This window comes from Thunnus thynnus, chromosome 6 (assembly GCF_963924715.1).
Source record: "Thunnus thynnus chromosome 6, fThuThy2.1, whole genome shotgun sequence".
Lineage (NCBI taxonomy): Eukaryota > Metazoa > Chordata > Actinopteri > Scombriformes > Scombridae > Thunnus > Thunnus thynnus.
In genome coordinates this window covers 34,590,855-34,618,222 of record NC_089522.1, presented here as the reverse complement: position 1 = coordinate 34,618,222, position 27,368 = coordinate 34,590,855, and the positions used below count along the sequence as shown (strand labels likewise).

Sequence of the window (27,368 nt, the reverse complement as noted above, 5' to 3'; positions counted from 1 at the left end):
AGGAGAGATCGGCAGAGCTGAGAGAGCGAGGCACTGAAGAGGGAACACACACACTTTAACTGAGTCTTAACACACATACACACTCATACAAAGACAAGTAGCCTATTGTGAACACACACAGACACACACTCTGTTGTTGATCACAATCACTTTGCTGGACTGACCACTCAAGGATACATCCCTCAGGACCCTGTTTCCCATCATGCACCAGTGGAGCCTCTCTGAGCTCCAGGGGGTCTCCTCCACCCAGGGGGGGGCCTCGACCCTACGGACTGCCCGAGATGGAGCCTCCGTCCAGGCCACAGCTCCCAGCTCCAGGCCAAGGAGGGGGTCCAGCCGCCGCTGCCTCTGCCCGACGAGGGGAGCTCCTCTCTGGACATGGCTACTGCTGGTGGCCCTGGCGGTTCCTGGAGCCTGGAGCTTTCTGAGCGAGGAGCAGGAGGAGCTGCTTGTGGAGCTTCATAACCATTACAGAGGACAGGTTTCACCCAGCGCCTCAGCCATGATGCCTCTGGTAAGACACCTGCAGCCCGCGGGCCATTTCAGGACAGCTTCGTTTAATCAGTTTACTTTTCATTGTGGTGATTTTGGAGGCATTTAGCTGAAAGTAACAGCAGAATAATCATAACATAATCAGTTTGATTAATGTCATTCCATGTTGACAATAATCAACAGAAAGAAGTAAGTGAAGTGAGAGTGATACTGATATAGCTAATATTCAATATTGTCCATTGAATGTCAGTTTCCTCTCTGCCAACAGCTTCAGCAATACATGCTGGAAAATCTGAAAAGGCTTTTGATTGTCTGTGCATATTTTAGTAATTAATTCACTTGTATTTCTTCTAAATTAATATGGCAAGTCAAAGGCAACTCAACAGGTTATTTTGGACTTGAGAATTTATTTTATATCTTCTGATAAGAAGAGTAAAAATTTGAGTAAAAACACCAAATATCTGTCATAGTTTGGCCTTGAAATGATAAAAAAAAGGCACTAATTATCAACATAAAATCTCAAATGTCTGTGATCAGAGTCTCTAATATTGGTATTGACCTTCACCTTACAGTAAACAGGTTAACATTAATAACTTGTAGTGCATATCTAATATGAAACACCTTACGTCACAGTCTGTAATCAACCTCCTGAACGTCACGTTGTCTTCATATAGTGACCAAAAATAAACAAAACATCAGCTTTCCTCATGATCAATAGAATTGAATTACAACTTGACTAAATGTCTGAAAAACTGAGTGGGAATTACAGATAAAAGTCAAAAAACAGAAGTTCAGATTTTCAACTTGACTAAAATGTTTCAGTTAGACGAAACAATCTCAACTCAAGGTGCACTTACTACCTTTAACATAACAGTCCACAGTCTTCAAGTTTAAAAGTACATTTTTGACCTTCATTCACCTTCATCAGTTTGATGAAAGCAATCTCTGCTGTTTTCAAGGTCAAAAAATGAACTTTAATTTAAATTTGAATCTTGTAGCAGACACTCATAGCAGTTGAGCACTCATAGTGGTTGAGTAATAATGTGTTATTATTATCAGGAAGTGGCTTTAAAGATGACTAAATACTGCGAGCGTCACTAAAACTCGTATCATGTGTCATTAAGATGACTCATCTTTTTGTTAACATTAACCGCTGCCCAAAGTGCTGATGCTGCAAATTCCAAACATGAACATCAACAGCAAACAAAATGCTAAGAATGATAACTATGCCTGTGATCAGATAAAAGTTTCCGCAGCAATAACTTAAATTTAATGGCAGAAGGTTCAAGTCAGAGGAAGCAGTATAAAAGTTCTCAATGAAACTGTTAACAGCGAGGTTCATCCGTAATCTACAGGCCTCAAGACGTCACAGGCTTGTCATTGTACTTGGAAAGAGACGCTATTGTTGAGTTTTACTAATTTAATTTTGTAGCATTTGGAGCAGCTCCAACCAACCACTGAGTGTCATTATACGTAGATGATCTAATAACTCCAAACCTCAGCAAGTCACACCGAAACTATGTGGAAGGATCAACCTGTAGGAAAGAGGAAATACTGTGTGAAACTCTGAGATAAGTAGAAACATTTATTTAAAAGTTTCATATAAAGATGTCCAATCCAGTAGCTCGTAACCCATCATTGTTGTTGGTGTTAGTGTGCTAGAAAACATCCTGGTATGAATCTGTAGCACATCAGCAGATCAGATTTTTAAAGCAGCTGTAATCTATATTTTTATAATAATGTCTGATGTGTCAGTGTGTAATGTGTTGGTCGTAGTTCGTAGCGATGAACCTACAGAGAATTATCAGAGACTCTGCAGCTCCTCTCGGCTTTACGGAGCTTTATAGTGAGTTTCAGCTCGTTGTTTATCTGTCCGGCTGCAACTTTACTGTTCTGCTTCACTCTCAGCGTCTCATAGCGTCGTTTTCAGAGAAAAAGCAGTAAAAAGCCGCTGAACACTACCTGCTCACAGTTAGCTGTAGACTAGCTAGTGAACATAGTGGAGCATTTAGCAGCTAAAGAGCCAGATATTTCCCTCAGGAGTTGGTGGAGAACAAAAACAGAGTTAAAAGAGAGTGAATATTGGACAGAAACACGATACCACATGAATGGTAATGTTGCTCCGTAACTGCTGGATGTGTACGGGGTTAAACCATATCTGAATGTGTGAAAACATTTTGTATGAATACATTAAAATGTTTGAATGTGTAAAAAATATCTGAACAGCTCTGCATGACGTTTTATGAACAAAATGAAAAAGATTTTAGTTTCTAAGTGTGAGTGCGTAAACAAGATTTGCATGAAGGTTTGCAGTTACACATCAAATCTGTTTGTTGGTGAAATAAGTTCACACAGAACTCAATTGTACGTGCGAATCCCGAGTTTACAGCGACAAACCAAATCTACGAGCACAAACACTTTTGTCCCACGTTTGACGCTTCCTCCTGAATAGCCAATGGGGATGCTCTGAAACGCTGGGGGCGTGTCCATTGAAGGCGCTTGGGGCACGCTCCAACTAAACAACCTCTGAACTTAACGCCACTCGTACCAAACTCCCGTATAAAAATACACCATTGAAAATAGGCCTTGTTTGTAGGTGTAAGGCATGTATGATATTTTAAAAATACAGTAATATTAGGAGGCACTGTTTAAATCAGCACATATTTTGTAGGTAAATGTGGACTTGTTTCAGTAAAGATGTAACTTAAATGACTTGTGAACAAGCAAACCATCACCAATCATCGTTATGTTAAATTGTCATTTTTTTCAATGGAGATATACATTTTTGAAAAATATATACATTTAAAATTGCATATATATAGAGAGAGAGAGGGAGAGAGAAAGAGAGAGAGAGAGACGTTAGAGAAACATGTGGTGGATTAAAGTTACTACTTCCTTAAAGGCCACTTTCATCGTCATGGCAACAGTAATCATCACAACAATTTACCCACTTCCTCCTAATATGGAAATTTGTCACCTTAATTAGACGTCATCTGAACTGCGTCACTTCCCCGGGTCGTATTCATGTGTTTACCACGACCATGACGAAAGGATCCTGATTAATTTTCCACTGGTATGTTTCTGTGGTATCAGCACAGAGTGTTGACACGTTAGGAGTTTGTGGTCAGCATGTTACTGTTGTAGCTGCTGGAGGTGGAGCTAGTTTACACTACTTTATATACAGTTAGCTAGTTTAGTCCAGTGGTTCCCAACCTAGGGGTCGGGCCCCTCCAAAGGGTCAGCAGATAAATCTGAGGGGTGGTGAGATGATTAATGGGAGAGGAAAGAAGAAAAAACAAAGTTCTGATACACAAATCTGTTTTCAGTTTTTGGACTTTTTCTCTAATCTTTGATTTTTGCTAAAATATTGGATCATTTGAACATTTATTGAATGAAAGCATGTGAGAAGTTTAGAGGGAAAAATCACTATTTGGTGGAGCTGTTAACAACTCATAGACATGTGAAATGTGACCCTGACTACACACTGCTTTGATGGAAAATCGTTATCTGCAAAGTCGTAACTCTCTCCGTCAAATAAATGTAGGGAAACAAAAATGACATTTTTTTCAATTCAGTTTTATTGATATTGCACCAAATCATAACAGAAGTTAACTCAGGGCACTTGTCACATAGAGCAGGTCTAGACTGAACTCTTTAATTTACAGAAACCCAACATTCCCCCATGAGCAGCAGCAAGGAAAAACTCCCCTTTAACAGGAAGAAACCTCAAGCAGGGATGGACGCCATCTGCCTTGACCTGTTGGGTTGAGAGAGAAAGAAGAAGGGAGGGAGAGAGACACAGAGAAGCATAATAACACAATAACAACAATAACAATGATAATTGCATTAGAAATATGACTAATAATAATAATAGCAGGCATGGGTGTCAAGCAGGACCACACCACCACCGCGGCCAGCCACGGTCCTCGGAGGCCTGCTGTCCATAACCGAGGGGTCCATGATCATTTCGGAACCTGTGAGACGTGAAAGCACAAAAACTCCGGGGAAGAAGCCAAGTTACTAACATGCGTTAATGGTACATGAATACATACAGATGGAGAGGAGGAGGAGGAGGAGAGAGCTCAGTGCATCATGGGAAGTCCCCCAGCAGTCTAGGCCTATAGCAGCATAACTAAGGGCTGATCCAAGACGAGCCTGGTCGGCCCTAACTATAAGCTTTATCAAAAAGGAACGTTTTAAGCCTACTCTTAAACATAGAGAGGGTGTCTGCACCCCGGACTGAATCTGGAAGATGGTTCCACAGGAGAGGAGCCTGATAGCTGAAGGCTCTGCCTCCCATTCTACTTTTAAAGACTGTAGGAACCACCAGTAAGCTGCATACTGGGAGCGCAGTGTTCTAGTGGGGTAATACGGTACTATGAGCTCTTCAAGATATGATGGTGCCTGACCATTAAGAGCTTTGTAAGTTAGGAGAAGGATTTTAAATTCTATTCTGGATTTTACAGGAAACCAATGTAGCAAAGCTTTGCAGCTGCGTTCTGGACCAGCTGAAGAGTCTTTAGAGACTTGTTAGAGCAGCCTGATAATAAGGAACTGCAATAATCCAGCCTGGAAGTAACAAATGTGCGGACTAGTTTTTCTGCATCTTTTTGAAACAGGATGTGCCTGTTTTTTGCAAATTACGTGGCTCAAGTGCAATATTTTCATCTGAAATGCGGGGCAGTAGAAGTATTAAGTATGGAAATACTCAAGTAACATACAAGTACCTCAAACTTTAACTTAAAAGGTTCATATTCTACTTTTTGTGGGTCTCTGTTGTTTATATTCTGTTCTGATGTCGAATATTAAACATGGTCAAAGTACCAAAACTTGAAAATGCTGCCTGCAAGACAAAAACCAGGGATACAACCTGCTCTGTACGCTTTGTTTACAAAGGTTTTGCTACCTTGGCAACAAGATGACGTCAGCTTGTCACATAAAGGTCCATAAAGGTCTGTTCTATAATCTTATACAGCTCCAACATGTACAGATGGATTAGAGAAGTTGACATTTGGAGTAAAGAAGGAGAAAAAGAAGTGAAATCCTGCTACTATAGTTTGTTTACGTAGCCTCCGGAGCCGACCAATCAGAACAGAGTGGGCTCATCAGGAGGCGGGGCCTTAAAGAGACAGGAGCTAAAACGGCCTGTTTCAGACAGAGGCTGAACTGAGGGGCTGCATAAAGGACCAGTAGAAGATAAATAAATTAATTCAATGTGAATTCCTGGATAATATTCGTTGGTAAAGTGTAGTGAAGTAGCATCACATGACAAGGTTAAACTATGTTTGAGTAAAACAAACAAAAAAAAGGTTATAAATGCAGTTGGAAGAACAATATTTTCCACTCATATCTTGGGATGTTTGATTTGAAAGAGAATTAATTTTAATTTTAATTCTAATTATAACTATTTTAATTATCTGTAAACTCTCCTTCAGGCCACTTTGAGCCTTTTTTCTGATTCTTTCCCGGTCAATGAAATTATAAATAAAAGTTTTGACAGCATTTTGGGTGTAAATTCAGGAGGCTTATCTCCGCCCGGTTACTGCAGTTACAGTCGAATCAAGCGCACCATATAACAGCCACATGAGTCGCATGTTTTACCTGCAAGACTCGTGTTTTAATGCTGTTGTTCATCGTTTGTGATGTGAAAACATCAGAGAAATAAAAAGCTTGTATCCTGGTATTAGTTGAGTTATAACATCCAAAAGCACCGCGGAGCGTCTCTCCTGCAGGCTGCTGACAGCGCTGCCAGCCGGAGAGTTGATCACACTGGACGGTAGAGGAGGAGACGCAGAGACGCTGGTACATGTCTGTTTCAACAGGAGTTGAATGACTTCACAACATTTAACAGCAGAGCTGAGAGCGTCAGAGCTCAGAGCAGAAACACAGTCGCTCTGCGTCGCTGCCGTCCTCCGCTTCCATCATCTCGCACCGATTCATTTGGAAAGCGCTACAGCCAATGAGGAAACTCCAACATTCGGGCGGCCGACCAATGGCGTAACTTCATCACTCAGTCACTCATAGACAACCGCGGGGTAGTAGAGAAGGGAAGTAGATCCTCAGCCTGTTATTGAACTGATCATACTTTACTAAAATATTTTCACCCTTCTCTCAGTTTTTTTTGTTATTGTCTTTTTGTTTCTGCTTATTTTCTTCTCAACGTTGCCAGAACACAAACACACATGTTTGATGTATTTGTCTTGTTCTAATTATCCTTGTTTGTATCTGGTTTTTGTGTCCCTTGTTTTAATCCAGATCACTCTGCTGAAACCACTTTAAATAAAAAACCACTTTAAAAAAATACTTGTGTCGACTCTCCAGTTCTCTAGTCAGCTATTGGACAGTCGCCTTTTGTGGACACTTTGTTCATATGTGTTTCTTGGTAAAGTTGAAGACTTTGAAAGACTCTTGCGCTGTAATTTGAGTTTGGCATGAGTTCTTTTGTTCTTGTCATAAATTAAATGTTTTCTTCGATCATTCTTGGCAAATAAACCTTTTTTTCCAGAGATCACATGAAAAAGATTTGGTCCAAACTTGATGATCATACATTTTGGAGCTGATCTATAATTTAGTTAGTGGCCCCGCGAGGCGGTAACACTCATTACACTCCAAAAAACACATGCTGTTGCATAAACAAAATAGAAATGAGTCAAAAAAAAGTGACATGTCACTGTTTCTGGTGGCTATTAAAGTTATAATCATTTTTGATATTATTTATGATCTACATTTTTACAGCCATAGCCATTCAACATATTTACATTCTGCAATCACCTCCATACAGTAGTTGTCCATCATTCCTGTGTTAGATTAAACCCGCTCTCACACTGATGAGGGAATAGATGAAGCATGAAATCCAGCGTTACTGTTTATATAATTAAATCTCAATCCTGCCGTCACCTGATCTTCTTCTCTTGTAAGATTTATTTTAAAGTTTTTCCGTTAATCATGATGCTTCTTCCGACCAGAGAACAGTTTGAAACTCTCGGTTGGTCTTCCAGGTGAACTGGAGGTCAGATAAAATCTCTGTGTTGGTTTTGAGTTTCGGAGCTTCGGGCAGGTCGGGGCCGGTCGGTTGTTTTGGTTTGGTCAGTGGACCAGAGAGAAGCTGCACTTTGTTTAACTCTTTATGGAGATGTGAAGATGACCGACGTGCCCTTCTGACTGGTTTATATAAAAAAAAAAAGCTTGTGGCAAGTTTTTACCATTTGAGGATTTAAGACCGTATTTGACTGTGGTTGTTCCAGTTTGAACCACAGCTGCCATGTGAGTCATTTTATTAAGTTTGGATCTAAATATCTTACTGCTAAAAATCATAACAACTTTTTGAAGCCATTTTATCATATTATGAAGAAGTTGATTTCAGTTTACAGAGAGCTAAACGTGATTGCACAATAGTATGTACAGAGCACCTGAGTGTTGGTACTGAAACATTTCCAACAAGCCTCTTTTAAGGCTGTTGAGGTGAGCGGTCTCCTGAGCCGAGCGGTCAGACAGGATTCGTCTTTATCCGAAGCACCAGTCTGTTTTTCATATTTCATCAAGAAGAGATAAAACGTCTTTCCACACATAAAGGAAAAAGAGCCTCTAGTGTATTTTTTTCCCACAGTGTTCTCAGTCCATTTGCCTGTCATGAAACCAATATCTCAGCGGCCTTTCAGTGACCTTTAACTTTAAACTTTAAGTTTAATACAGCAAATACTCATCATTGTTTGTTGCACGTTTGCACCTATTGGCCCGGAGAGCTCACACGAACACATTCTTATAACGATGTGTTTGTGTGAGTGAAGCCACCTCAGGCATCCTGCAATCCTTCTGTTGTTTGTGCAGAAACTATAAACATCCACAACGTGAAATTAAACCCAATAAATGGCGGGAGCAGAATATCAGCATGTGAAGCATCAGGCTGAACAAACCACGATATCTTCCTTTAAACTTCCTTTAAAAGGTCTAAAATACCATCTAACAATGATGCTGCTAACACTTTCTCTGTCCTGAACTCAGTATTAATCAGACCTGCACACCATGACTTTTGCAGAAAAGATTATCTAATGCGCAGATGTTTTGGGCCGAGTTGTTCCACAGCGAGCCCCCCAAAACTAGACATCAACCACACGCAGGTGGCGAAAGTACACAGACGTTAGACTGATTAGTTAACGAGATACATCTGCTGTAACCATCCATAGCAGCAAAGGAAATTCACGTTTTCACATAAACAATCAATACATAGTTTTCCTGTGAATCTTTATAAGAAACATGTCAAGGAAAAACTCTAATTTAAACCATCCGGTATGTAAAAAAATCAATGCAAAAAGCTTCTGCCTGCACATTCTGTCCATTGTTTTTAGTAATGACAATGTGGTTTATTTATTCTTATTGTATTAGTTTATGTAACAGTACAGGGTGTTTAGAAGCTAATTTGCATCTAACAGTCCCTGGTTAGACTTTTAAAAATATGTTCAAACTATCAAACAAATGAATCAATAAAACAAAACTGATTCTGTTTTATTTGAACTAATTGGGACACAATAATGGTTTCTAGCCACGCTAGATGTGGATCTGTGTGGATGGTAATGATTCTGGGTTGGTGGGTTGGTCCAAAACTGAAATATCTCATCGACTATTGGATTGATTGCCATGAAATTTTGACATTTATGGTCTCTAGAGACTTTACTGACCCCTCGATGTTTCCTCTTGCGCCACCATGAGGTTGACATGTTTGTTAAATATCACCACAACTATGAGATGAATTACCATAAAACTCGGTTCAGACATTCATGTCCCCCTCAGGATGAATCTTAATACTTCCATCATTAAAACATTCATTTGTTCAACACTTTGGTTTATGACCAAATAATTGCAAAACTAATAACATTCCCACCAGTTTCAGCTCTGCTTAGTTTTAATCAGCAAATGTTGGCAGAGATCCATTTCAATAATATCCTCCTACGGTTTTTGTGGCCGACCAGTGCTAATCCTCAAAATCTTTATTAATTTGCTCAGTGCACTGAGAACAGGCTTCTAACACAAAATGTTTGTACATGCAGGGTAACAGATCATCATTTTTTATGAGACAACTGCTTTAAACACACCACAAATGCTGAGTAAATGGAGGCCCCGGGTTCCAGGAGGAGACGGGTGTTTCCTTCCAGTTAATAACATGAGTGTCAGAGGAGGAACGCAGCAGGGAAATCATCCTGGAAGACAGACAGGGAGGGAGTCAGGGTCGAGCAACAGAGGAGGAAGACGGTTGGGAAAGAGCTGAGAGATGAAGAGAGGAGGGAGCTCAATGTTTAGATAGAGAGAGAAATGAAAATTAGGTGAATGAATGAGCGCCCAAAGCGATGCCTGTGTGTGTGTGGTGCTTAGGTATGTGCTCAGTGTGTGTGTGTGCGCGCCAGGAGAGGTCTCAGCCTGTCTCCTCCGGTATGGAAGCCCCACTGGGACATTTCCATATTCTTGATTTTCTTTCTGTTTTTCAGTCAGACTGGAGTGCAGAGAAAGAGGTAAAGTAACAAGAGAGGGAGTGAAGGAAAGGGCGAGACAGAAAGACAAAAGGACATCAGGAAACAAGGAAAAGAACAACTGAGAGATAATAATAGAGGGAGGAAAAGAGAGGGAGGAAGAGGAGAGGACTGGAAGACAGAGAGAAGAGAAAGTAAGACGAGATGGACAGAACGGGAAGAGGAGGGAGGTCAGTGTGTTGAAATGAACTGAGGAGGAAATGTGGCAAATTTCTGTTTTCATTGGAAAGAAAAAAATGTCTGTAGGATGTTACAAGAACCAGAGAAAGTGTTCAGAAGACTGGACTGAGACCAGCAGACTAACCAGTCTAACCAGTCAGAACAAAAACTGATAATCATTATATTGAATGTATACCTCACAATATCAGAGTATGTTAAAGGCAATCACAGTCAGAGCACCGGACAAAAGTACAAGAAAGGATTGGAAATAGTGGTGTAAAGTGACCAGGTGCAGTTCTAAAAAAATAGAAGAGCATGACTGGATAGAACTGGATACGCCAGGCATAACCAGTTCAGCCCAAAACCTATTTTTGGGAGTTTGGGTGATGTAGAGAGATTATAATGGTGTAATTGGCTGGTATGAAGAGGTTGGGGGTCAGCTTGAACGTATATGGCGAGCCTTGTGTGCACTATATATTGTTCTCCGCATTAACGTACATTTTGCTGCTCAGAACTTCTTTTTATTTTCTGAACATCAAAGAGAAGTTTTGTCCTTGAGCTAAACTTTTTTTCAAGTGAGATCCAAAGATTAGACACAACAAACTCTACTGATTATTGGGCTGATTATTGGTTAGAAACCACTGAAATAAACTCAGAGGGAAGGAGCTTCGGTGAATCATCACTCTGCTCCCAGCCAACACTGAAGAAATGTCTGATATTTTCAGCGCTAACTGCAGCCTGTTGTCGCCCTGATGTTACTACACCCTCAGGAGCCTCACTTCCACTGCAACAGAGGAGGAGAGCTGGCAAAAAAACAAACAAACAAATTATTCTAATATTCTGACTTTTTAGAGTTTGATTTGTAGCAGCTCTACACTGGTATGCACTGCCTCCAGGAAATAGCCACATACTTGCACTTTCTAACAAAGCCCTCTACTTCCTGCTCTGCTTTTATGTTACCAAATAAAACTGGCAGACATATAAATGGAAGTTTTGCAACCTTAAAGGATGCGTTCACAGTTTTTCAAGTCCATCTTAAAACAACAGTAATCATTCCTCCTGTTCATACTGACCATTAGAAGATCCCTTCATAATGACTTTACAATGGAAGTGATGGAGGACAAAATCCACAGTCCTCCTTCTGTGCAAAAAATGCATTTAAAGTTTATCTGAAGCTAATATGAAGCTTCAGCGTCCAAATGAGTCAAATCAAGTAGATATCTTTCAACGTTACAGTCTTTTTAGTGCCAAAGTTCCTCTTTTTGTTACTATACTTCCACCTGCAGCTCAACAGGGAAACACTGTCCGAGGAAACACAAAGAGGGAATTTGATGCTAAAAAGACTGTAAATGTGTCAGATATCCACTTGATATGACTAACTCAGACTGCTGAAGCTGAATAGAAGCTTCACATAGAATTTTAAATGACTGTGTGGACACACTGTGGATTTTGGCCTCCATCACTTCCATTGAAAGCACATTTGAAGGATCTTTTAATATCCAGTATGAACAGGAGGAATGATTACAGACACCTGACTGCTGGTTATAGACACTGGAAACACTGGGAACTTGTCCTTTAATAAGTTTTACAAACTCACTCAGTACTGTGTGACAAAGTTTAGTGGGGACCTCGAGGCTTACTGTAACTGTACGTGCTCTTTGTAGCTGGATATAATTTGTAGCATTTTAAAATACAAATGAGGTTAGTGACAGTGAGTTACAGTTGCATTTCTATTATCAATGAAACAGTGAAAACACGAAAAAAAAAAACGGAGGGTCAAGGCTCTTTTCCTCTGTCCACTGCCAGGTGACGTGCCTTACGTTCTAAAACCAGCCAATGGCGACTTGACAAGCTGAGTCGCAGGCGACGCCTTCAGCCGGTTTCAGTCGAGCGGAGACGGGCTCGTTGTGAATCTTTGGTCTGAACTGGACTTAATGGAACAGGTGCTATAGCCAGCAAGCTTGTCTAGCAAAAACAATGACATTAAAATTAACACACATTAATACGCTCAATGAGTCAATGAAACAGCTAATCAAATCTGGAAAGTGTAACAAGGATATTTTGTGAAGTTTAGACATTTAAAACCAACAATAGCATTCTCCAGCAGCAGTTTAATTAATGTCCACATGTGTTACACTATTTTTGCATTTCTGGTAAGATGCTAACTGTATTTCATTGGCCTGTCGCCTTCACAATGACAATAAAGTCACACCTACTCTAATCTATGTGCCAGAACCACAGACTGTATATAAACATGGACGTAGTTACCGTGACGACACTCGTTGGTTTCTGAAGAGCGGTTTTGAAGCTCAAAGTGAGCCGCTCTGGCCGTCGCCATCTTGGCAGCGCGTGACGCTGCCTAACTCCCAGCCAATCAAAAATGGGCAAAGAGGCGGGGCCGAATGGCTGAAACAAGCCACCTAGCGGCTGGCGGACCTGTCAGTCAAAGCAGCCATGTCCTTCATTATGCAGAACTTTACGGCTTAATAAAATTTAAACGGGTGAGTTATAAAAAAATTCCCCCCCGTACAGTTGTCATGAAAGAGGAAATTAGCTACAGAGACCAAAACCGTTGTTTGTACCAGACTGTAAACATGTTTATTTCTGCTGTAAAGTTGGACATTTTAACATGGGGGTCTATGATTGACTCACTTTTAGAGCTTCAAGTGGTCATTCAAGGAACTGCAGTTTGGCTTCATTTTTCAACACTGGAGGTTGCTGCTTGGCCAGAACAAGTGCACTGTCAACATTGGTACATATACATTAGTATTACGTTTATGCTTTAAGTATATGAATGTAATATGAACACAGCTGTAGATGTAATAACAAAAAGATCATGTGTGTTAATTTCAACACAGTGATGGATTTCTGAACAGAAAATCAATCAGATAGATCAGTGATGACTTAGAGCCTAACAGCTACTTCTGATTGATAGTAAATTATTATCTATGGCTTCTGATCTTATTTTCTCATGTTACTTGTTCATTGTTGAGTAACTGGAGTTGACAAATCATCTATTTCTGTTGTTTATCTATGTCTTGAGTCATGGGAACGTGTACGAGGAAACTAAACCGAATCCTATTTTGTTCATGAATCACATCTTTTTCTGGAACCGTGCATTGACATGAATGAATGAATGAATGAATGAATGAATGAATGAATGAATAATTAGTTTATAGTTACAGAAATTACTCATGATTATTAAATTCTGCTGAGATGAACAGAAACAAAAATCAGCTGTTCACAGACCGGAACGGACCTCCAGTACAGCCGACACAGAGGTGGTGTGTGTGTGTGTGCGTGTGTGTGTGTGTGTGTGTTTGTATGTGTGTGTGTGTGTGTGTGTGTGTGTGTGTGTGTGTGTGTGTGTGTGTGTTACTACATGACCATGTACATGACCTGAAACTCATAACACAGACCAGATGTTGAGAGAGCCTGGAGAGAGAGAGAGAGAGGAATGTGAAGGAGACCCCTGACTATTGTTTGTGTTGTGTGTCATCACTGGACAAATAAACACACACACACACACACACACACACACACACACACACACACACACACACACACACACACACACACACACTGCATTATTAAACTCTCAGTCAGGGTCCTCTTGTTCATTCTCCTGGTATCTTAGCAACAATGACTCAAACCATGAGATGAAAACTATTGGCTGAGTTTAAGACGTCAGTCTGTGTTTTTTTTTATCAATCATGAGCGTTCATCATGCTCCTGGTTAAGCACAGTTTTCATAAGAAATAACTACAAAACAACGAATCATGTAGTCTGAGTCTGTTTCTCTCAGCTCTTAGTCCATTTGTTCCTAATGAAGACTTTAAATATATAGTTTCATGTTTTAAAAAGGCTCAGTAACAAACAAACAGGAGGAAATAGTCTATGTTTTGGGGACTATTTTCAGCTGTGGATGAATCCACATTTGGTGCTCTAGTGAGTATTTGTCTCAGCAGGACGGTGTGTGTGTGTGTGACTGAGTCCAAATAAAATACAGCGTGTGTTCATGGAGATGAAGGAACATGTCAGCCGGTGCAGCGGTGTGACTCACTGACGTGTTTTTAATAGTTTCTGGTTCAGGTGTTTTCATCAGATTTGTTTTGCAAGAAGAAAAATGTAGAAAATCACCAGACATATCCTTTAAATAACTAATAAATAAATGTATTGTTCGATATCACTTATATTCTCTTGCTGTGTCATGTTGTTTCTGCGGCAACAATCAGCTTTTTCTCAGGCGGGGAAACATCCGACTGCTTGTTCCAGCGAGCTGGCAGCTCGTCAGACATAAATAAACATCAGCAAACAAGCCCAGCGAACAAAAACATTTTAAGACACGGCGCAAGACGAGTTTTATCCATCCTCCTTTTGTTTATTTCTCTGTTTTAATCTCCTTTCAGACCCGTTTTATTCAGAGGAACTGCTTGTTGCGACATGTCGAAATACACCAGTATACGACATGCGCTGCATGTTCACATATCATCCTAGTATCCTCACTGTAATGTACAGTATATTTACAATAAAACAAAATCTAATAATAAAAGTACACAGAGGCTGTTGTGCAATGTGTACTGTCCACTAAAAATAATGAATCTTAACTTTTACCGTCTGCTAAACCGATTTGGCAGCAACAAATTAGATTTGAGACTCTGAGGCCAAAGTTTGTCTTCCAAAAGGAATGATATCATCTGTGTAACATTACCAAAGGGCTGTTCAGGAGATAAGACTGTTCTCTGACACTTGTCTGGCTACCAGGATCTCACATATCCTGAAAAAAAACGTTGCAGTATGAAAATTATAAGCACAATCAAGGACGGAGCTAAAGACCTGATGCATCGTCCCAAACTGTGTTTTTCTAAAGAGCTGAGAGACGATACTTTAAAAAATGTTTGGCGACTCGTCCTGTTAGAGATCGAATCAATCGACACTCAGGGATGACACATGATGACAGGCATGATGGGAAGGAAACGTGTCCCTCAGGCAGGCAGCGTGGTGGGTGTCAGGCTGTGGTCAAGGTCAGAGGTCAGGTCAGGGATACGTGAGTGATGAGGAAATAAACTCTTATGCAGCCTGCTGTGGTTTTTTAGTTATCCTGCAGGGTTTTTTTTATTTGAATGTGAAACAAAACAGAACAAAAGAATATTATCTGAAGCTTTGTTGGATGATTTCGAGGTGATAACAGTGACGCTTTTGTGAGCGATGGGAGTCAGGGTCAGAGACAATGTGGCGTTTACTCGTCCAAATTGATATTTTACTTTCCTTTTCCTGCCTTTTTCCACATTTCCTTCATATGATATTAAATGTCAGATCATTTTCAACAACGTGGCCGTCAAATTAACTTTACTAGCGAGCTCACAGGCCAAACATCCATTTTAACGTCACATAAAACTTCAGAAATCATCCCGCCGCCATCTCAACAGCACCAAAGATCTGATATTATAATAAAGAGACATGAAACTTGTTATATAATAATCTAATAAAGAGCCCTACAGTATGTGTGCAGTACATTCCCTGAGGTTTAGAGAGCTGTACAGGCCGTAAAACAACGATACAGCTACAAGTTATCACACTAACTGAAAACAGGTTTAAAAGGAAATAAACAGTCACAAAAGGATCCATTTCAATTCATGAGTTCAGTCACTTCCTGTGTGAACACGACAGATGTACACGTGAATTCTCTTTAGGTTTTATGTAAAGCGGGCGTCTTACATCACTACAGCACAACACACGATACATGAAAGGACAGTCAGTCACATTGAGTGTAATTTTCCACAAAGTGAGATGATTTATAAAAGTCAGCATGATGAAAAAGACTTAAAGATTTAGCCTCTTTATGCTGGATTCAATTACAACTTAAAAGTTGGGGTTTGGGATTTTCTACTCCCTAATTGGGGGGAAAAAAACTCTTTATAGCTTTGTAGTTAGAAATTCCTCGTTGGAGGGTTGGGCGCATTTTAAAATGTAAAAAATGTGACTAAATAAAGTCCACATGCAGTATTAGGGGGGTTTTAGACTAAATGATCTTGTATAAATCCAGTGGTGGAAGAAGTACTTAGATCCTTTACTTCAGTAAAAGTACCAATACAGTAAAAGTACTCCATTACAAGTACAAGTCCTGCATGGAAAACACTACTACAGTAAAAGTACATAAGTATTATGAGCTTGATGTAGTTAAAGTATTGCAGTAAAAGTAGTGGTTTGGTCCCTCTGACTGATATATTATTATATATGACATCATTAGATTATTAATAGTGAAGCATCAGTGTTAGAGCAGCATGTTACTGTTGTAGCTGCTGGAGGTGGAGCTAGTTTACACTACTTTATATACAGTTAGCTAGTTTAGTCCAGTGGTTCCCAACCTAGGGGTCGGGCCCCTCCAAAGGGTCAGCAGATAAATCTGAGGGGTGGTGAGATGATTAATGGGAGAGGAAAGAAGAAAAAACAAAGTTCTGATACACAAATCTGTTTTCAGTTTTTGGACTTTTTCTCTAATCTTTGATTTTTGCTGAAATATTGGATCATTTGAACATTTATTGAAATGAAAGCATGTGAGAAGTTTAGAGGGAAAAATCACTATTTGGTGGAGCTGTTAACAACTCATAGACATGTGAAATGTGACCCCGACTACACACTGCTTTTTGTAAGACGTCAAAAGACAAAAAGGTTGGAAACCACTGGTTTCATCTTTAACAATGTGTTGTATTTTAAAAGCTTGTTATATTATCCATTGTGTCAAATCTTCATCTGAAAAGTAACTAAAGCTGTCAAATAAATGTAGTGGAGTAGAAAGTACAATATTTCCCTCTGAAATGTAGAAAGTAGCATCACATGGAAATACTCAAGTAAAGTACAAGTACCTCAAAACTGTACTACAGTACAGTACTTGAGTAAATGTACTTAGTTTCTTTCCAGCTCTGGATAAATCTGTATGTTGCTCGTACAGATTGTAAGATCACATTCTTGACAGTTCATCGTCAGCAGATGGATTTAATGTTAGTTTGGCTTTTGGTTTCATTTATTTGCTGTCACACCATCCTGTGGTCTGTTTGCTTCGCTTTCACTCTGATAAAGACAAGATGGCTGAAAACATTTGGTGAAAACACAACAAGACCTTCAAATTAAACAAACAATTCGAAATGACTTTTTTTTTTTTTTTACTTTCACACCACAAACAAAGTACATCAGAGATCATGTGAAGAGGCGGGTCTACAGTGTGACTCACGGCTTTCACACCAGCCCAAACAAACTGAACTAAACAGGTGTGAAAGCAAGAAGCACAGCATCATGTAAACACACCCACAGTTCACTGATTGCTCCAGGGTGTATTTGCTCTGAACCTCAGAGAACATTTTTCCAGAGTTTTTGTAGCAAAAACTAATCATGATAACTTTCACTGGTTCTCTGCAGAAATGGGACACGAGCCTGAAGGTGATCGCAGAAGGTTACGCCGCTAAATGTATCTGGAACCACAACCCTGAACTGGAGGACACCGGAGAGAATTTGTTCGCCGGCACTGGGCCTCTGGACCTGCGAGTGGCTCTGGAGAAATGGTTTCTGGGTGAGTTGGATTCATCAGAGTGCAGCATCTGTAGGAACAAACACTTCAGCAGCTGGTCCTCCGTGTTGAGACAAAAGCACAACATAAGTTTTAGCTTCAGCAGCAAACAGACAAAGTTAGAGACTAGCTGGTGAAGAAAGTGGAACATCGAGCAGCTCAAGTTAATGCATCAACAATCATATATATGTAATTTATAATAGTATAACACTCTGGAAGGGGCCGTTGTTCATAATCAATACTCAAGACCTGATCATCAAACAATCATCAAACATTATGAAAAATTCAGCCAGTAAAACTAAAAGTCCCTCAGATGAACGAGTGTCTCTGACTTCAAGCTGTGTTGCGGTTCATTCCAGTAGTGAGGTGTTACTGGAAACCAGTTTAGATGTTCAATGTCAGACTCGGGGAAGCAGGAGTGGACCCAAACGCAGAAGCCGGAATGCAGATATGATGAAAAACTCCTTTAATTGTGGATGGTCATGGACAGGCAAACAGAGCTGAACAGAACTAGCAGAAGAAACAACACAAAACGATCCAACAAAGACCGAACAGAAAACCAGAACTTAAAGAAACTGAACTAACAAGGAGATGAGGTGCAGGTGGGGAGATGGGTGGAGAACTCGAGAGGGGAATGAACATACAGGGAGCTGATTGGCTGAGGACACACAGGGAGCGGGGCAGGGCTGACGAGGCTAATACAGGGCAGGTGTGGGGAAGACAGCAGGGCAGGGCTAACGAGTCCAAATGCAGGGCAGGTGTGGAGGAGCACATGAACACACAAGGGAAACAGAACAAAAACCCAGAAAACAAACTCAATGCCATCTACACTAACCCATCCAAAACCAACCACAAACACAAACCCAAGCACACAACCCAACAAACTAATGATGCAGTCCTCTAAAACCCACCACCCAAATCACACAAGAAAACCCTTATGAACCAAGGGACTAAACAGCCGTGCAAAACCAGGAGACTCCACAGAACACAACATAAGACCAAAAAAACACCCAAAGTCCAGGCAAGATGTGACAGTTCAACATGAGTTTTGTAGGACAATCAGTATTTATAGTGCTGTACTGTGTCAGTTAGTTGTCCATTTAGAGCCTGTATTAGCTGCGAGAACATCAACCGTTTGTGTTCTTGTAAAAATGAACACATTCAGTCTTATTTGAGTTTAGAACGTGTTTTAAATCAAACAGAGAGGTCTGGAGGTCAGAGAGGTGCTTGTTCTGCTGTACAAGATGGTATCATCCAAATAAAAAAAAATATTACAGTCCTGAGTTGGAAAATAAATGTTACGTATAGAGTAAATATTAGGGGGCCTCATATTGATCCTTGAGGGACCCCTTGATGTCCCTGTGATGTGATCCATAGCAGCAGTTATTTGATATTTATGTGCACTTTCTGATAATACTTCCTCAGTTTTACTTCAGTAAAATTTTGATTGTATTTTGTATTGTTGCTTTTACATCTTTCACTAGAGGTAGAGCACATATTCTTTGTTTATAAGTATATAATGTATTCTAATGTCATCGATTGCTTTAGAACGTCTGGACTATGACTACCAGAACAACAGCTGTGATGAAGATAAGATGTGTGGACACTATACACAGGTGAGAAATACACACACGTATTTATACACACATATGTACTTTTAGACTGGATTACCTGAATTTACCTGTGTGTGTGTGTGTGTGTGTGTGTGTGTGTGTGTGTGTGTGTGTGTGTGTTACAGATGGTGTGGGCAGACACACACAGAGTCGGCTGTGCCTTCCATGTCTGTAACAATATGGAAGGACTGGAATGGGAGAGAGTCACTTTCCTGGTCTGCAACTACTACCCAGCGTCAGTACTACTACTATAGTACTACTACAACCTCTATAGTACTGCCAACACCACAGCAACTACTACCACTACTGTTTCTACTGTGTACTACTGTGTATAATATTACTACCTCTATAGTACTGCCCCACCACTGCAACTACTACCACTACTGTTTCTACTGTGTACTACTGTGTATAATATTACTACCTCTATAGTACTGCCCCACCACTGCAACTACTACCATTCTAGTACTACTGCTACTGCTGCTGATACTATCAATCCTGCTGCCACCAGTTCACCTCTACAACAAGCACCCCCCCTTGTGGACAGAGATGGTTTTTTCCTCACATAGTGTGTGTCCAGTATGTAAATGTTGTGAAAACTCTTTGATTTGGTTAAAACAAAGATATTACTCCTCAGTCACTCTATTAGTATATTCTTTAGAAGTATGAAGTCATGATGTATCAGTGTGTGTTTAATATGTGTTTGATTTTGTGCATATCCAGAGGAAACTATGAAGAGGAGAGGCCATATGTTGAAGGTGACTGGTGCTCCAAATGTCCTGATAACCTCCAGAAATGTGAAAACAACCTCTGTGGTACGACACGCTCTCTTTACTGCTCTGTTACTCCCTTCTGTAGTTCTCACTCACAATAAATACACACTGTTAATACAGAAATATGACCAAATGCAGAAAACACAACCACAGTGCTGTGAAAAAATGTTTTCCCCTCCTGATTTCTTCTGTTTTTGTATATATCTCACACTAAATTGTTTCAGATCTTCAAACAACAGTTAACAAAGACAACCTGAGTAAACAGAATGAATGATCATTTTATTTATACAAACAAGAAAGTGACCCAACATCAACTGGGCCTGTGTGAAAAAGTATTTAACTCTGTAGTTACTAAATCCACTAATCTACATAAATTCATTGATAATTGGGTTCAGTCGGACTAAACATACCCAGGTCTGATTACTGCCAGCCCTGCTCAATCTACACATCACTTAAATAAAACTTTTTCAGCAATGTGAAGTTGGTTAAAAGGTTTGAACCAGAGGAGATGAGGAAGGAGGCGACTGAGAAGAGTTACAAAGCCGTTTCTAATGCTGTGAGACTCCAAAGAACCACAATCAGAGCCGTTATCTCCAAATGGAGAAAACCTGGCGATCCTTTCCAGAAGTGGCCAACCTTCCGAAATTCCTCCAAGAGCAACAACTTATCCAAGAAGTTACACAAGACCTGAAACCAGCATCCAAGGATCTGCAGGCCTTTCTCACACCAATCAAGATCAGTGTTCATGACTCTGCTGTTAGAAAGACACTGGCCAAAAATGGCATCTATGGGAGATTGGCGAGCTGAAAACCACTGCTGACCCAGAAGAACATGAAGGCTCATCTCAGTTTTTCCAAAACACTCCTTGATGACCCTCAAACCTTTTAGGAGAACGTTCTACGGACAGATGAGTCGAAAGTGGAACTGTTTGGAAGAAAGCGGTGCTGTTACATCTGGTATAAACCAAACGCAGCATTCTACATAAGAACAACACACCTACAGTCCAGCATAGTGGTGGTAGTGTAATGGTGTGGGGATGCTTTGCTTCTTCAGGGCCTGGTTACTTGCCATTATTGAGGGAAACAGGAATTCTGCTCTCTACCAGAAAATCCTGAGGGAGAACGTCCAGTCATCAGTCTGTGATGTGAAACTCAAGTGCAGCTGGGTTATGCAGCAACACAATGATCCAAAGCACAAGACCAGGTCCACCTCTGAATGGCTCAATATAAACAAAATTAAGGTTTTGGAGTGGCCTGGTCAAAGTCCTGACTTGAACCCAATTGAGATGCTGTTGCAGGACCTTAAACTGGCAGTTTATACTGGAAAACTCTCCAATGTGGCTGAATTAAAGCAGCTGTGCAAAGAAGAGTGGGCCAAACTTCCACCACAGCGATGTGAAAGACTGATCTCCAGTTACTGGAAGTGTTTGGTTACAGTTGTTGCTGCTAACGGTGGCACAACCCGCTATTAAGTTTAGGGGGATACAGGTGTTGGATAACTTTTTTGCTTCAATTAATAAAATTATCATTTAAAAACTGTATTTTGTGTTTACTCAGGTTGAAGATCTGAAACAATTTAGTATGAGGATTATACAAAAATAGAGGAAATCAGGAATCACATAGATAACGCACTACAAATAATGAAAACACAAATAAAAATAAGCCCTTAGATGAATTGATAATGAACATAAACATTAGTTGGAGCTCCAGAGACGATCAAAAAAGGTTGTAAAAAATAATTTTCTGCTGCTTGTGTTCTCTAGTTGCTGACAGGGAGGAGGACGAAGATGAAGAGGATGAGGATGAGGATGAGGATGAGGATATGACAGTTTTTCCTCCTCTTGCAACATCTGATCCCTCCGCCCCGCCTAAAGGGGAGGGGGAGGAGGAGGGGGAGGAGGAGGAGGGTCCATCTCCAACCACTGATTCTTCCCTCCAGCCGGTCATCACCACACTCTCCTCACAGGACTCTGAGGACTTCTCACAACCAGCCACCCCTGCCGCAGGCACCCACCATCCAAAAATCCTCCCAACAAAACAGGGACAGGAGGAGGAAAAGATGAAGGAGGAGGAGGAGGAGGTGGTGGATGAGACGAAAGAAACTACAGATAAGAAGGAGGGAGAAAGGGAGAAAGATGTAGCAAGAAAACCAAACAGGAACATAGAAACTAGTGGTGGTTCAGTATCTTCACCTTCTCTGCTTTTAGCCTGTCTTACTGGGATGCTAACTCTGAGGCTGTGAGGAGGAGGAGGAGGAGGAGGAGGAGGAGGAGGGAGTACAAGAAGAGGAGACAATAAGATCACTTCACCTCATCACTCTTGCGTTGACTGCACATTACCTTCTTAATCCGCCCTGTGGTAACAAACACTTTCTCATCTATCCCCCTGTAGAGCAAAATGGGTCAATGAATAATTCAGCTGCTGTTTTCACAACATCTGCATGTAGTCTGGGCCGAGATCTGGGTCAAATAATGTGTGCATAACCTGCTTCAACCTGCCTGGAATACAAAAACATTACTGCCAGTAAGATACCAGTCGCTGATGAACACTAGATGTGTTGTATTCATACAGAGTAAACAAATATACAAGAAAAATGATGTTTAAGGTTGAGAATGGAGGGTTTAGGAGATGTTGTGATTTTTCCATCAGCAGCCATCAGATAATCAATGTTTGTTCACTTTCTGCCTGAGAGGGAGATGAGAAGATCAACGTCAGTCTCCCCGTCGGGTGTTAAGTAGAGAGCTGGATCAGGGTGTAGTTAGCCTAGCTTAGCATAAAGAGGCTAGTTTACAAAATACACCTACCAAAGCTCACTAATCAACACTTTATATCTCGTTTGTTTAATCCTTGCACAAACAGAAAAGTAAAAATGATAGTTTTTGTGACTTTAGGGAGTTACAGTACGTGCTGGAACTATTTCTACATAAACAACAGTCCAGCACCGGCTGTTGCGTCCCAACATGTATCTGCCCCTAAAATGTTTTTTTGTATATCTCTGTTTGTATACAAAACAAACGAGATTCAGAATGTTAATCACTGAGCTTTAGAGATGTTGGTAGGTGTATTTTTAAATTTTGGACAGAGCGAGGCTCCTTCCCACTGCTTCCAGTCTTTATGCTAAGCTAAGCTAACCACATCCTGACTCCAGGTGTGTATTTGAGGAGTTATGTGCTGGAACTAATTCTTGATGAACAACAGTCATTGCAGTGATGTTGTGCAGCTTTGTGACAACTTGGATTTTAGTTGCCTGGATACCCCCCAGAAACACCCCAACCACCAAACTCACCGATTCGTTTCCAGTTTCGCACCACGACTCAGACGACTTCCTCTTTATCTTCAGTCTTGTTTGTTCTTGTTTGGTTTAACAGGGTTTATGTTCATTCAATGTGTAGGTTGTATTGTTTCAGTATGCCAGGAGAGAGACCCAAGCTGCCTGGAAATTCTTCATCACAAAGTTGCCGCTGACTGTATCTGGCAACCTGTGCTGTAGCTTGAGACGCTGGGTGGATGGATACACTGTTGTCCGTCAAGAAATAGTTCCTTTAATAGAAGAGCAGACTGAATTGGGCAGGAAACATGTAAGTGTTCAGATCTGTAAAGTAAATGTACCCCTTAAAGTGTCTTTATTCCAAGCACATTTTACCTGAGTGGGCTTTAAGTCTATAACGCTAATAAAACCATCACAGAACGATTAACAAACGTACTGAAACAGTCTGAAAATGCACAAAGATTATCAAAAAGGAAACAGCATAAAAGTTTTGATGTGACTTTAAGATTTTAAGTTTTCAGCGTGTGAACTCTGTGAACACGCTAACAGAAACATCAAACCGAGCTGCTTTTGTACTGAAAACCAAAAAAAAAAAAGGTTTTGAGTGCTGCAAAGAGAGGCCACTCACAAAACTGAACAACAGCAGGCGCTCTCAGATCGCCTCTTCATGTTTGACAGTTGATGATTTGTATCTGCAGAGCGGAGGTGGTAACAGTGCATTTCTATTTCTTAGATAGACAGTATCATCATCTCATGGAAAAACCACTATCAAGATCAAATAAAAGCAAAAAATTAATGAGAGACATTTTTTTTTATCGTTAAGTGTTTTTAGGTGTTTAGCGGCATGCAGGAGAAAGCTGACACCCTGCTTCTTTGATCTTTTCACAAATATATATCTACTGTACACCGTATACTCGCTCAGACTGGAAAAACAACTGGACAGAGTCTCTAATGATTTACACATCTCTGTTACACTGTCTTAGACAACAGGAAATTACCATATCTTCAATAACTTTGCTGTAAATGTCTGTATATAAGATTAATAAAGAAATAAACCTCATTTCTTCTTTTTGACAATGTTTGTGGTTCTGTTTGTTTTCCCATCAAACTAAACTTAACTTTAGATGACTCTTATTGAAAGTCTTTTAATCCCATTTTAATGTCTCACAAATAAACAAAAGATTTGATTTCTCAACATGAAAAGGTCATTTTCTCAAGATAACGGCGTAATAATCTTGTTACCTTTAGAAAACGTTTAGTTTTTTGAGATCATTAACCTGTTATCATGTCAACACTCCTTTATCTTGAGTCACTTCTGGAGCTGATAGCAGCTGTGGCCACAATAAATATTATATAATAATAATAATAATAATATATAATAATATATATTTCTGTGTCTTCTTATCTCAAGAAGTTAATTATCTTACAATAACAGAGTCGTTTTCTCATAATAATGAATTAATTATCTCATATTAGGTAGTTTTCTCCAGATAAGTCAAATATCTGGTGTAATTATTCTCAATATAATGTTATTTTATTTTGTTATTTTGACTTTTTTTGTAAATTAAAAAGATAATTAAGATGATTGTCTTTCTCTTTTTATCCCAAACAAGAAGACATTAAGTGCTGTCACTACATTTATACTGAGATCCATCTAATATCCTTCATATAAGTGAATTAATGGAAACCAATGAGACGGTAGGGATGGAGAAGAGGAGAAGGAGGACGTACCTGCGGAGATGCAGAAGAAGATTAAAAGTTTAAAGAGGTGAAAACAGAGAAAATGTGGAAAGTGGAGGAAAAAGGACAGAGAGAGAGAGATTTACAGAGAGAGAGAGAGAACAGCTGAAATATTCATTGCTAACTGCTCTTACTGCTCTCAGGCTATTTCTGGTGCTACATTTACTGCAAAACTGCAGACCGAGAGGTTGTGTGTGTGTGTGTGTGTGTGTGTGTGTGTGTGTGTGTGTGTGTGTGTGTGTGTGTGTGTGTTGGTTGCAGCTCTTCCCTGCAGCTAAACAGCATTTCTGCTCTTCTATTAAAATGATCGTGTCAGATTTTATTTCTCTCTTCTCTCTCTCTGCCTCCTCTATCACTCTTTTCTCTTCTTTATTTCACTTTGTGCGGGCTCGAGTCAACAATCTTTATTTAAACAGCTCAATATCACAAACTCCCACTGTAACTGTAACTGTAACTGTAAAAAAATGGAAGAAACCTCAGGAACAGCAACAGAGGAGAGATCTCAGACTAGTCAGATGTGTTTGGGTGTATTGACTTGCATTACATGCACATTTTTACATGTTAATGTGTGACGATCAGTGTTAACATGCAGCCGATAAGGTTAATCAGTTTATGCAGGAAAGTGAGATTACCGACTGGCCCAGGGCCCCAGACCCCGAGGCTCCCCAAAAGCCCAGGTTTACCTCACATCAATAAGGTCTACGCAATTTCATGAATAGCAAACTTGTTAGAAATTTACTCTGCTTAAGTACAATAACCTCTCTGGCAGGTGCTCCATCCTCCATCTCAGAGAGTTTAGACTGGTCTTAAGTGTTAGACCAGTCGTAATTCTGCTCTTTGATTAATGTAACAGCATCATGCTGATCAGTTCCATTGACAAAAACCGGCAAAACATGGCAACAATTTGTGGTTTGCTGACAATGTTGTGGAGCGAGTAAAAAGAAGGGAAACATTTTTTAGAGACCACAGTAACCTGTTGGAAACGGCGGTGAGGATGTTGTCAGCTGTTTTCATTTATCCAAGGAAACTATCCTGAGCCAGACTAACCAGTTCGTATTGAGCCAAAGTGCTAAAGGTCTGTACAGCACTGAGATTTTAAGGAAGATTTTGTCGCCCTTGGTTACACTGGGCGTTTCCCAGTAAAACGTCCTTCACATGTTCTGAAACTTTTCCTTGAAAATACCGGAAGGAAAACATTTTCTGCTGGAGTGAACGGACCCGAGGGGTGTGAAAAAGTTTTACCCAGAATTCATAGCAAATTAGTCCATCTTAACTAGACATCCTTGTGCAATGAACAAATTTAGACATCTAACTTCACTAATAAGCCTGCCTATTAAGTTTAAATCATAGCCAAAGTCTTGAAGAGGGACTCTGTGTTAAAAAAAATAGTTTGAAGACTTTTTTAGTTTCTATTGAGCTCATTTGTTGTAAAGCTGTGTTTTATCAGACTGAGGGACGGGTTGTATTATTCCATCATCCTGTAATTATTTTCTTTAATAATCCATTGATTGTTCAGTATATAAAATGTTAAATGCTTTTATCCAAAGTGACTTACAAGCGATAAGTTAAATTGTTAAATTGCCAGTATGTCTTGTTTCTCCAAACTTCAATCATCCAATCCACCAAACACCAAACAAGAGTCATCGGCAGAATAAGCTGTTTGGCATCGGCAGAGAAGATTTGGCAAATTTTTCATGGGCGCAACCCACATACTCAGCTCTGCTGCTCATCCTACAAATGCATGTTCCTTACAAATGTGGCTCCATTTAAAAGGGAAATAAACAGACTTTCCAACAGATTTATTGCCAAGAAGCATCGTTACAACAAAGAAATAATCTACCAAACACACATTTCCTTACTTTTTGTGCTAAGTTTATATACTTACTTATGTATGAGTAAGTATATATATAAGTAAGTAACAACAGGAAGTAGACAAGTGCATAAAAAATACCATAAACAACAGGAAAGAAGTGAGACGATCAGTAAAAGTGCTAAAAAGCTTAAAGGGGCTCAACTTGTTCACAGAGTTTTCAGGCGTTTCTTGAATGCACCGTGTGGCGCTGGGAGCTCATCCCGCCATCACAGAACAACGAGCAGTTTTACCAGGCGTTAATTTGCAGACGGGAAGGGACATACAGCCTAATGAGTGACTCAATGTATTCCCTTAAGCCCAAGTGAACATCAGATGACTTGTTTTGTCTGACCAACACAAAGATGTTGAGTTACTATCATGGAAAACTAC

The 27,368-nt window shown here is 40.1% G+C and overlaps 1 protein-coding gene across 1 annotated transcript; it reads left to right on the top strand.

Annotated features, from left to right (window-relative positions):
• Positions 1-24,463, top strand: LOC137185201 (peptidase inhibitor 16-like). The gene is made up of 6 exons (XM_067593531.1): positions 1-514; positions 17,589-17,739; positions 19,285-19,352; positions 19,475-19,584; positions 20,070-20,161; positions 21,882-24,463. Exons 1-6 carry the CDS (start codon positions 203-205, stop codon positions 22,358-22,360), a joined length of 1,212 nt encoding a protein of 403 aa, XP_067449632.1. The 5' UTR covers positions 1-202; the 3' UTR covers positions 22,361-24,463.
• The last annotated feature ends 2,905 nt before the right edge of the window (positions 24,464-27,368 follow it).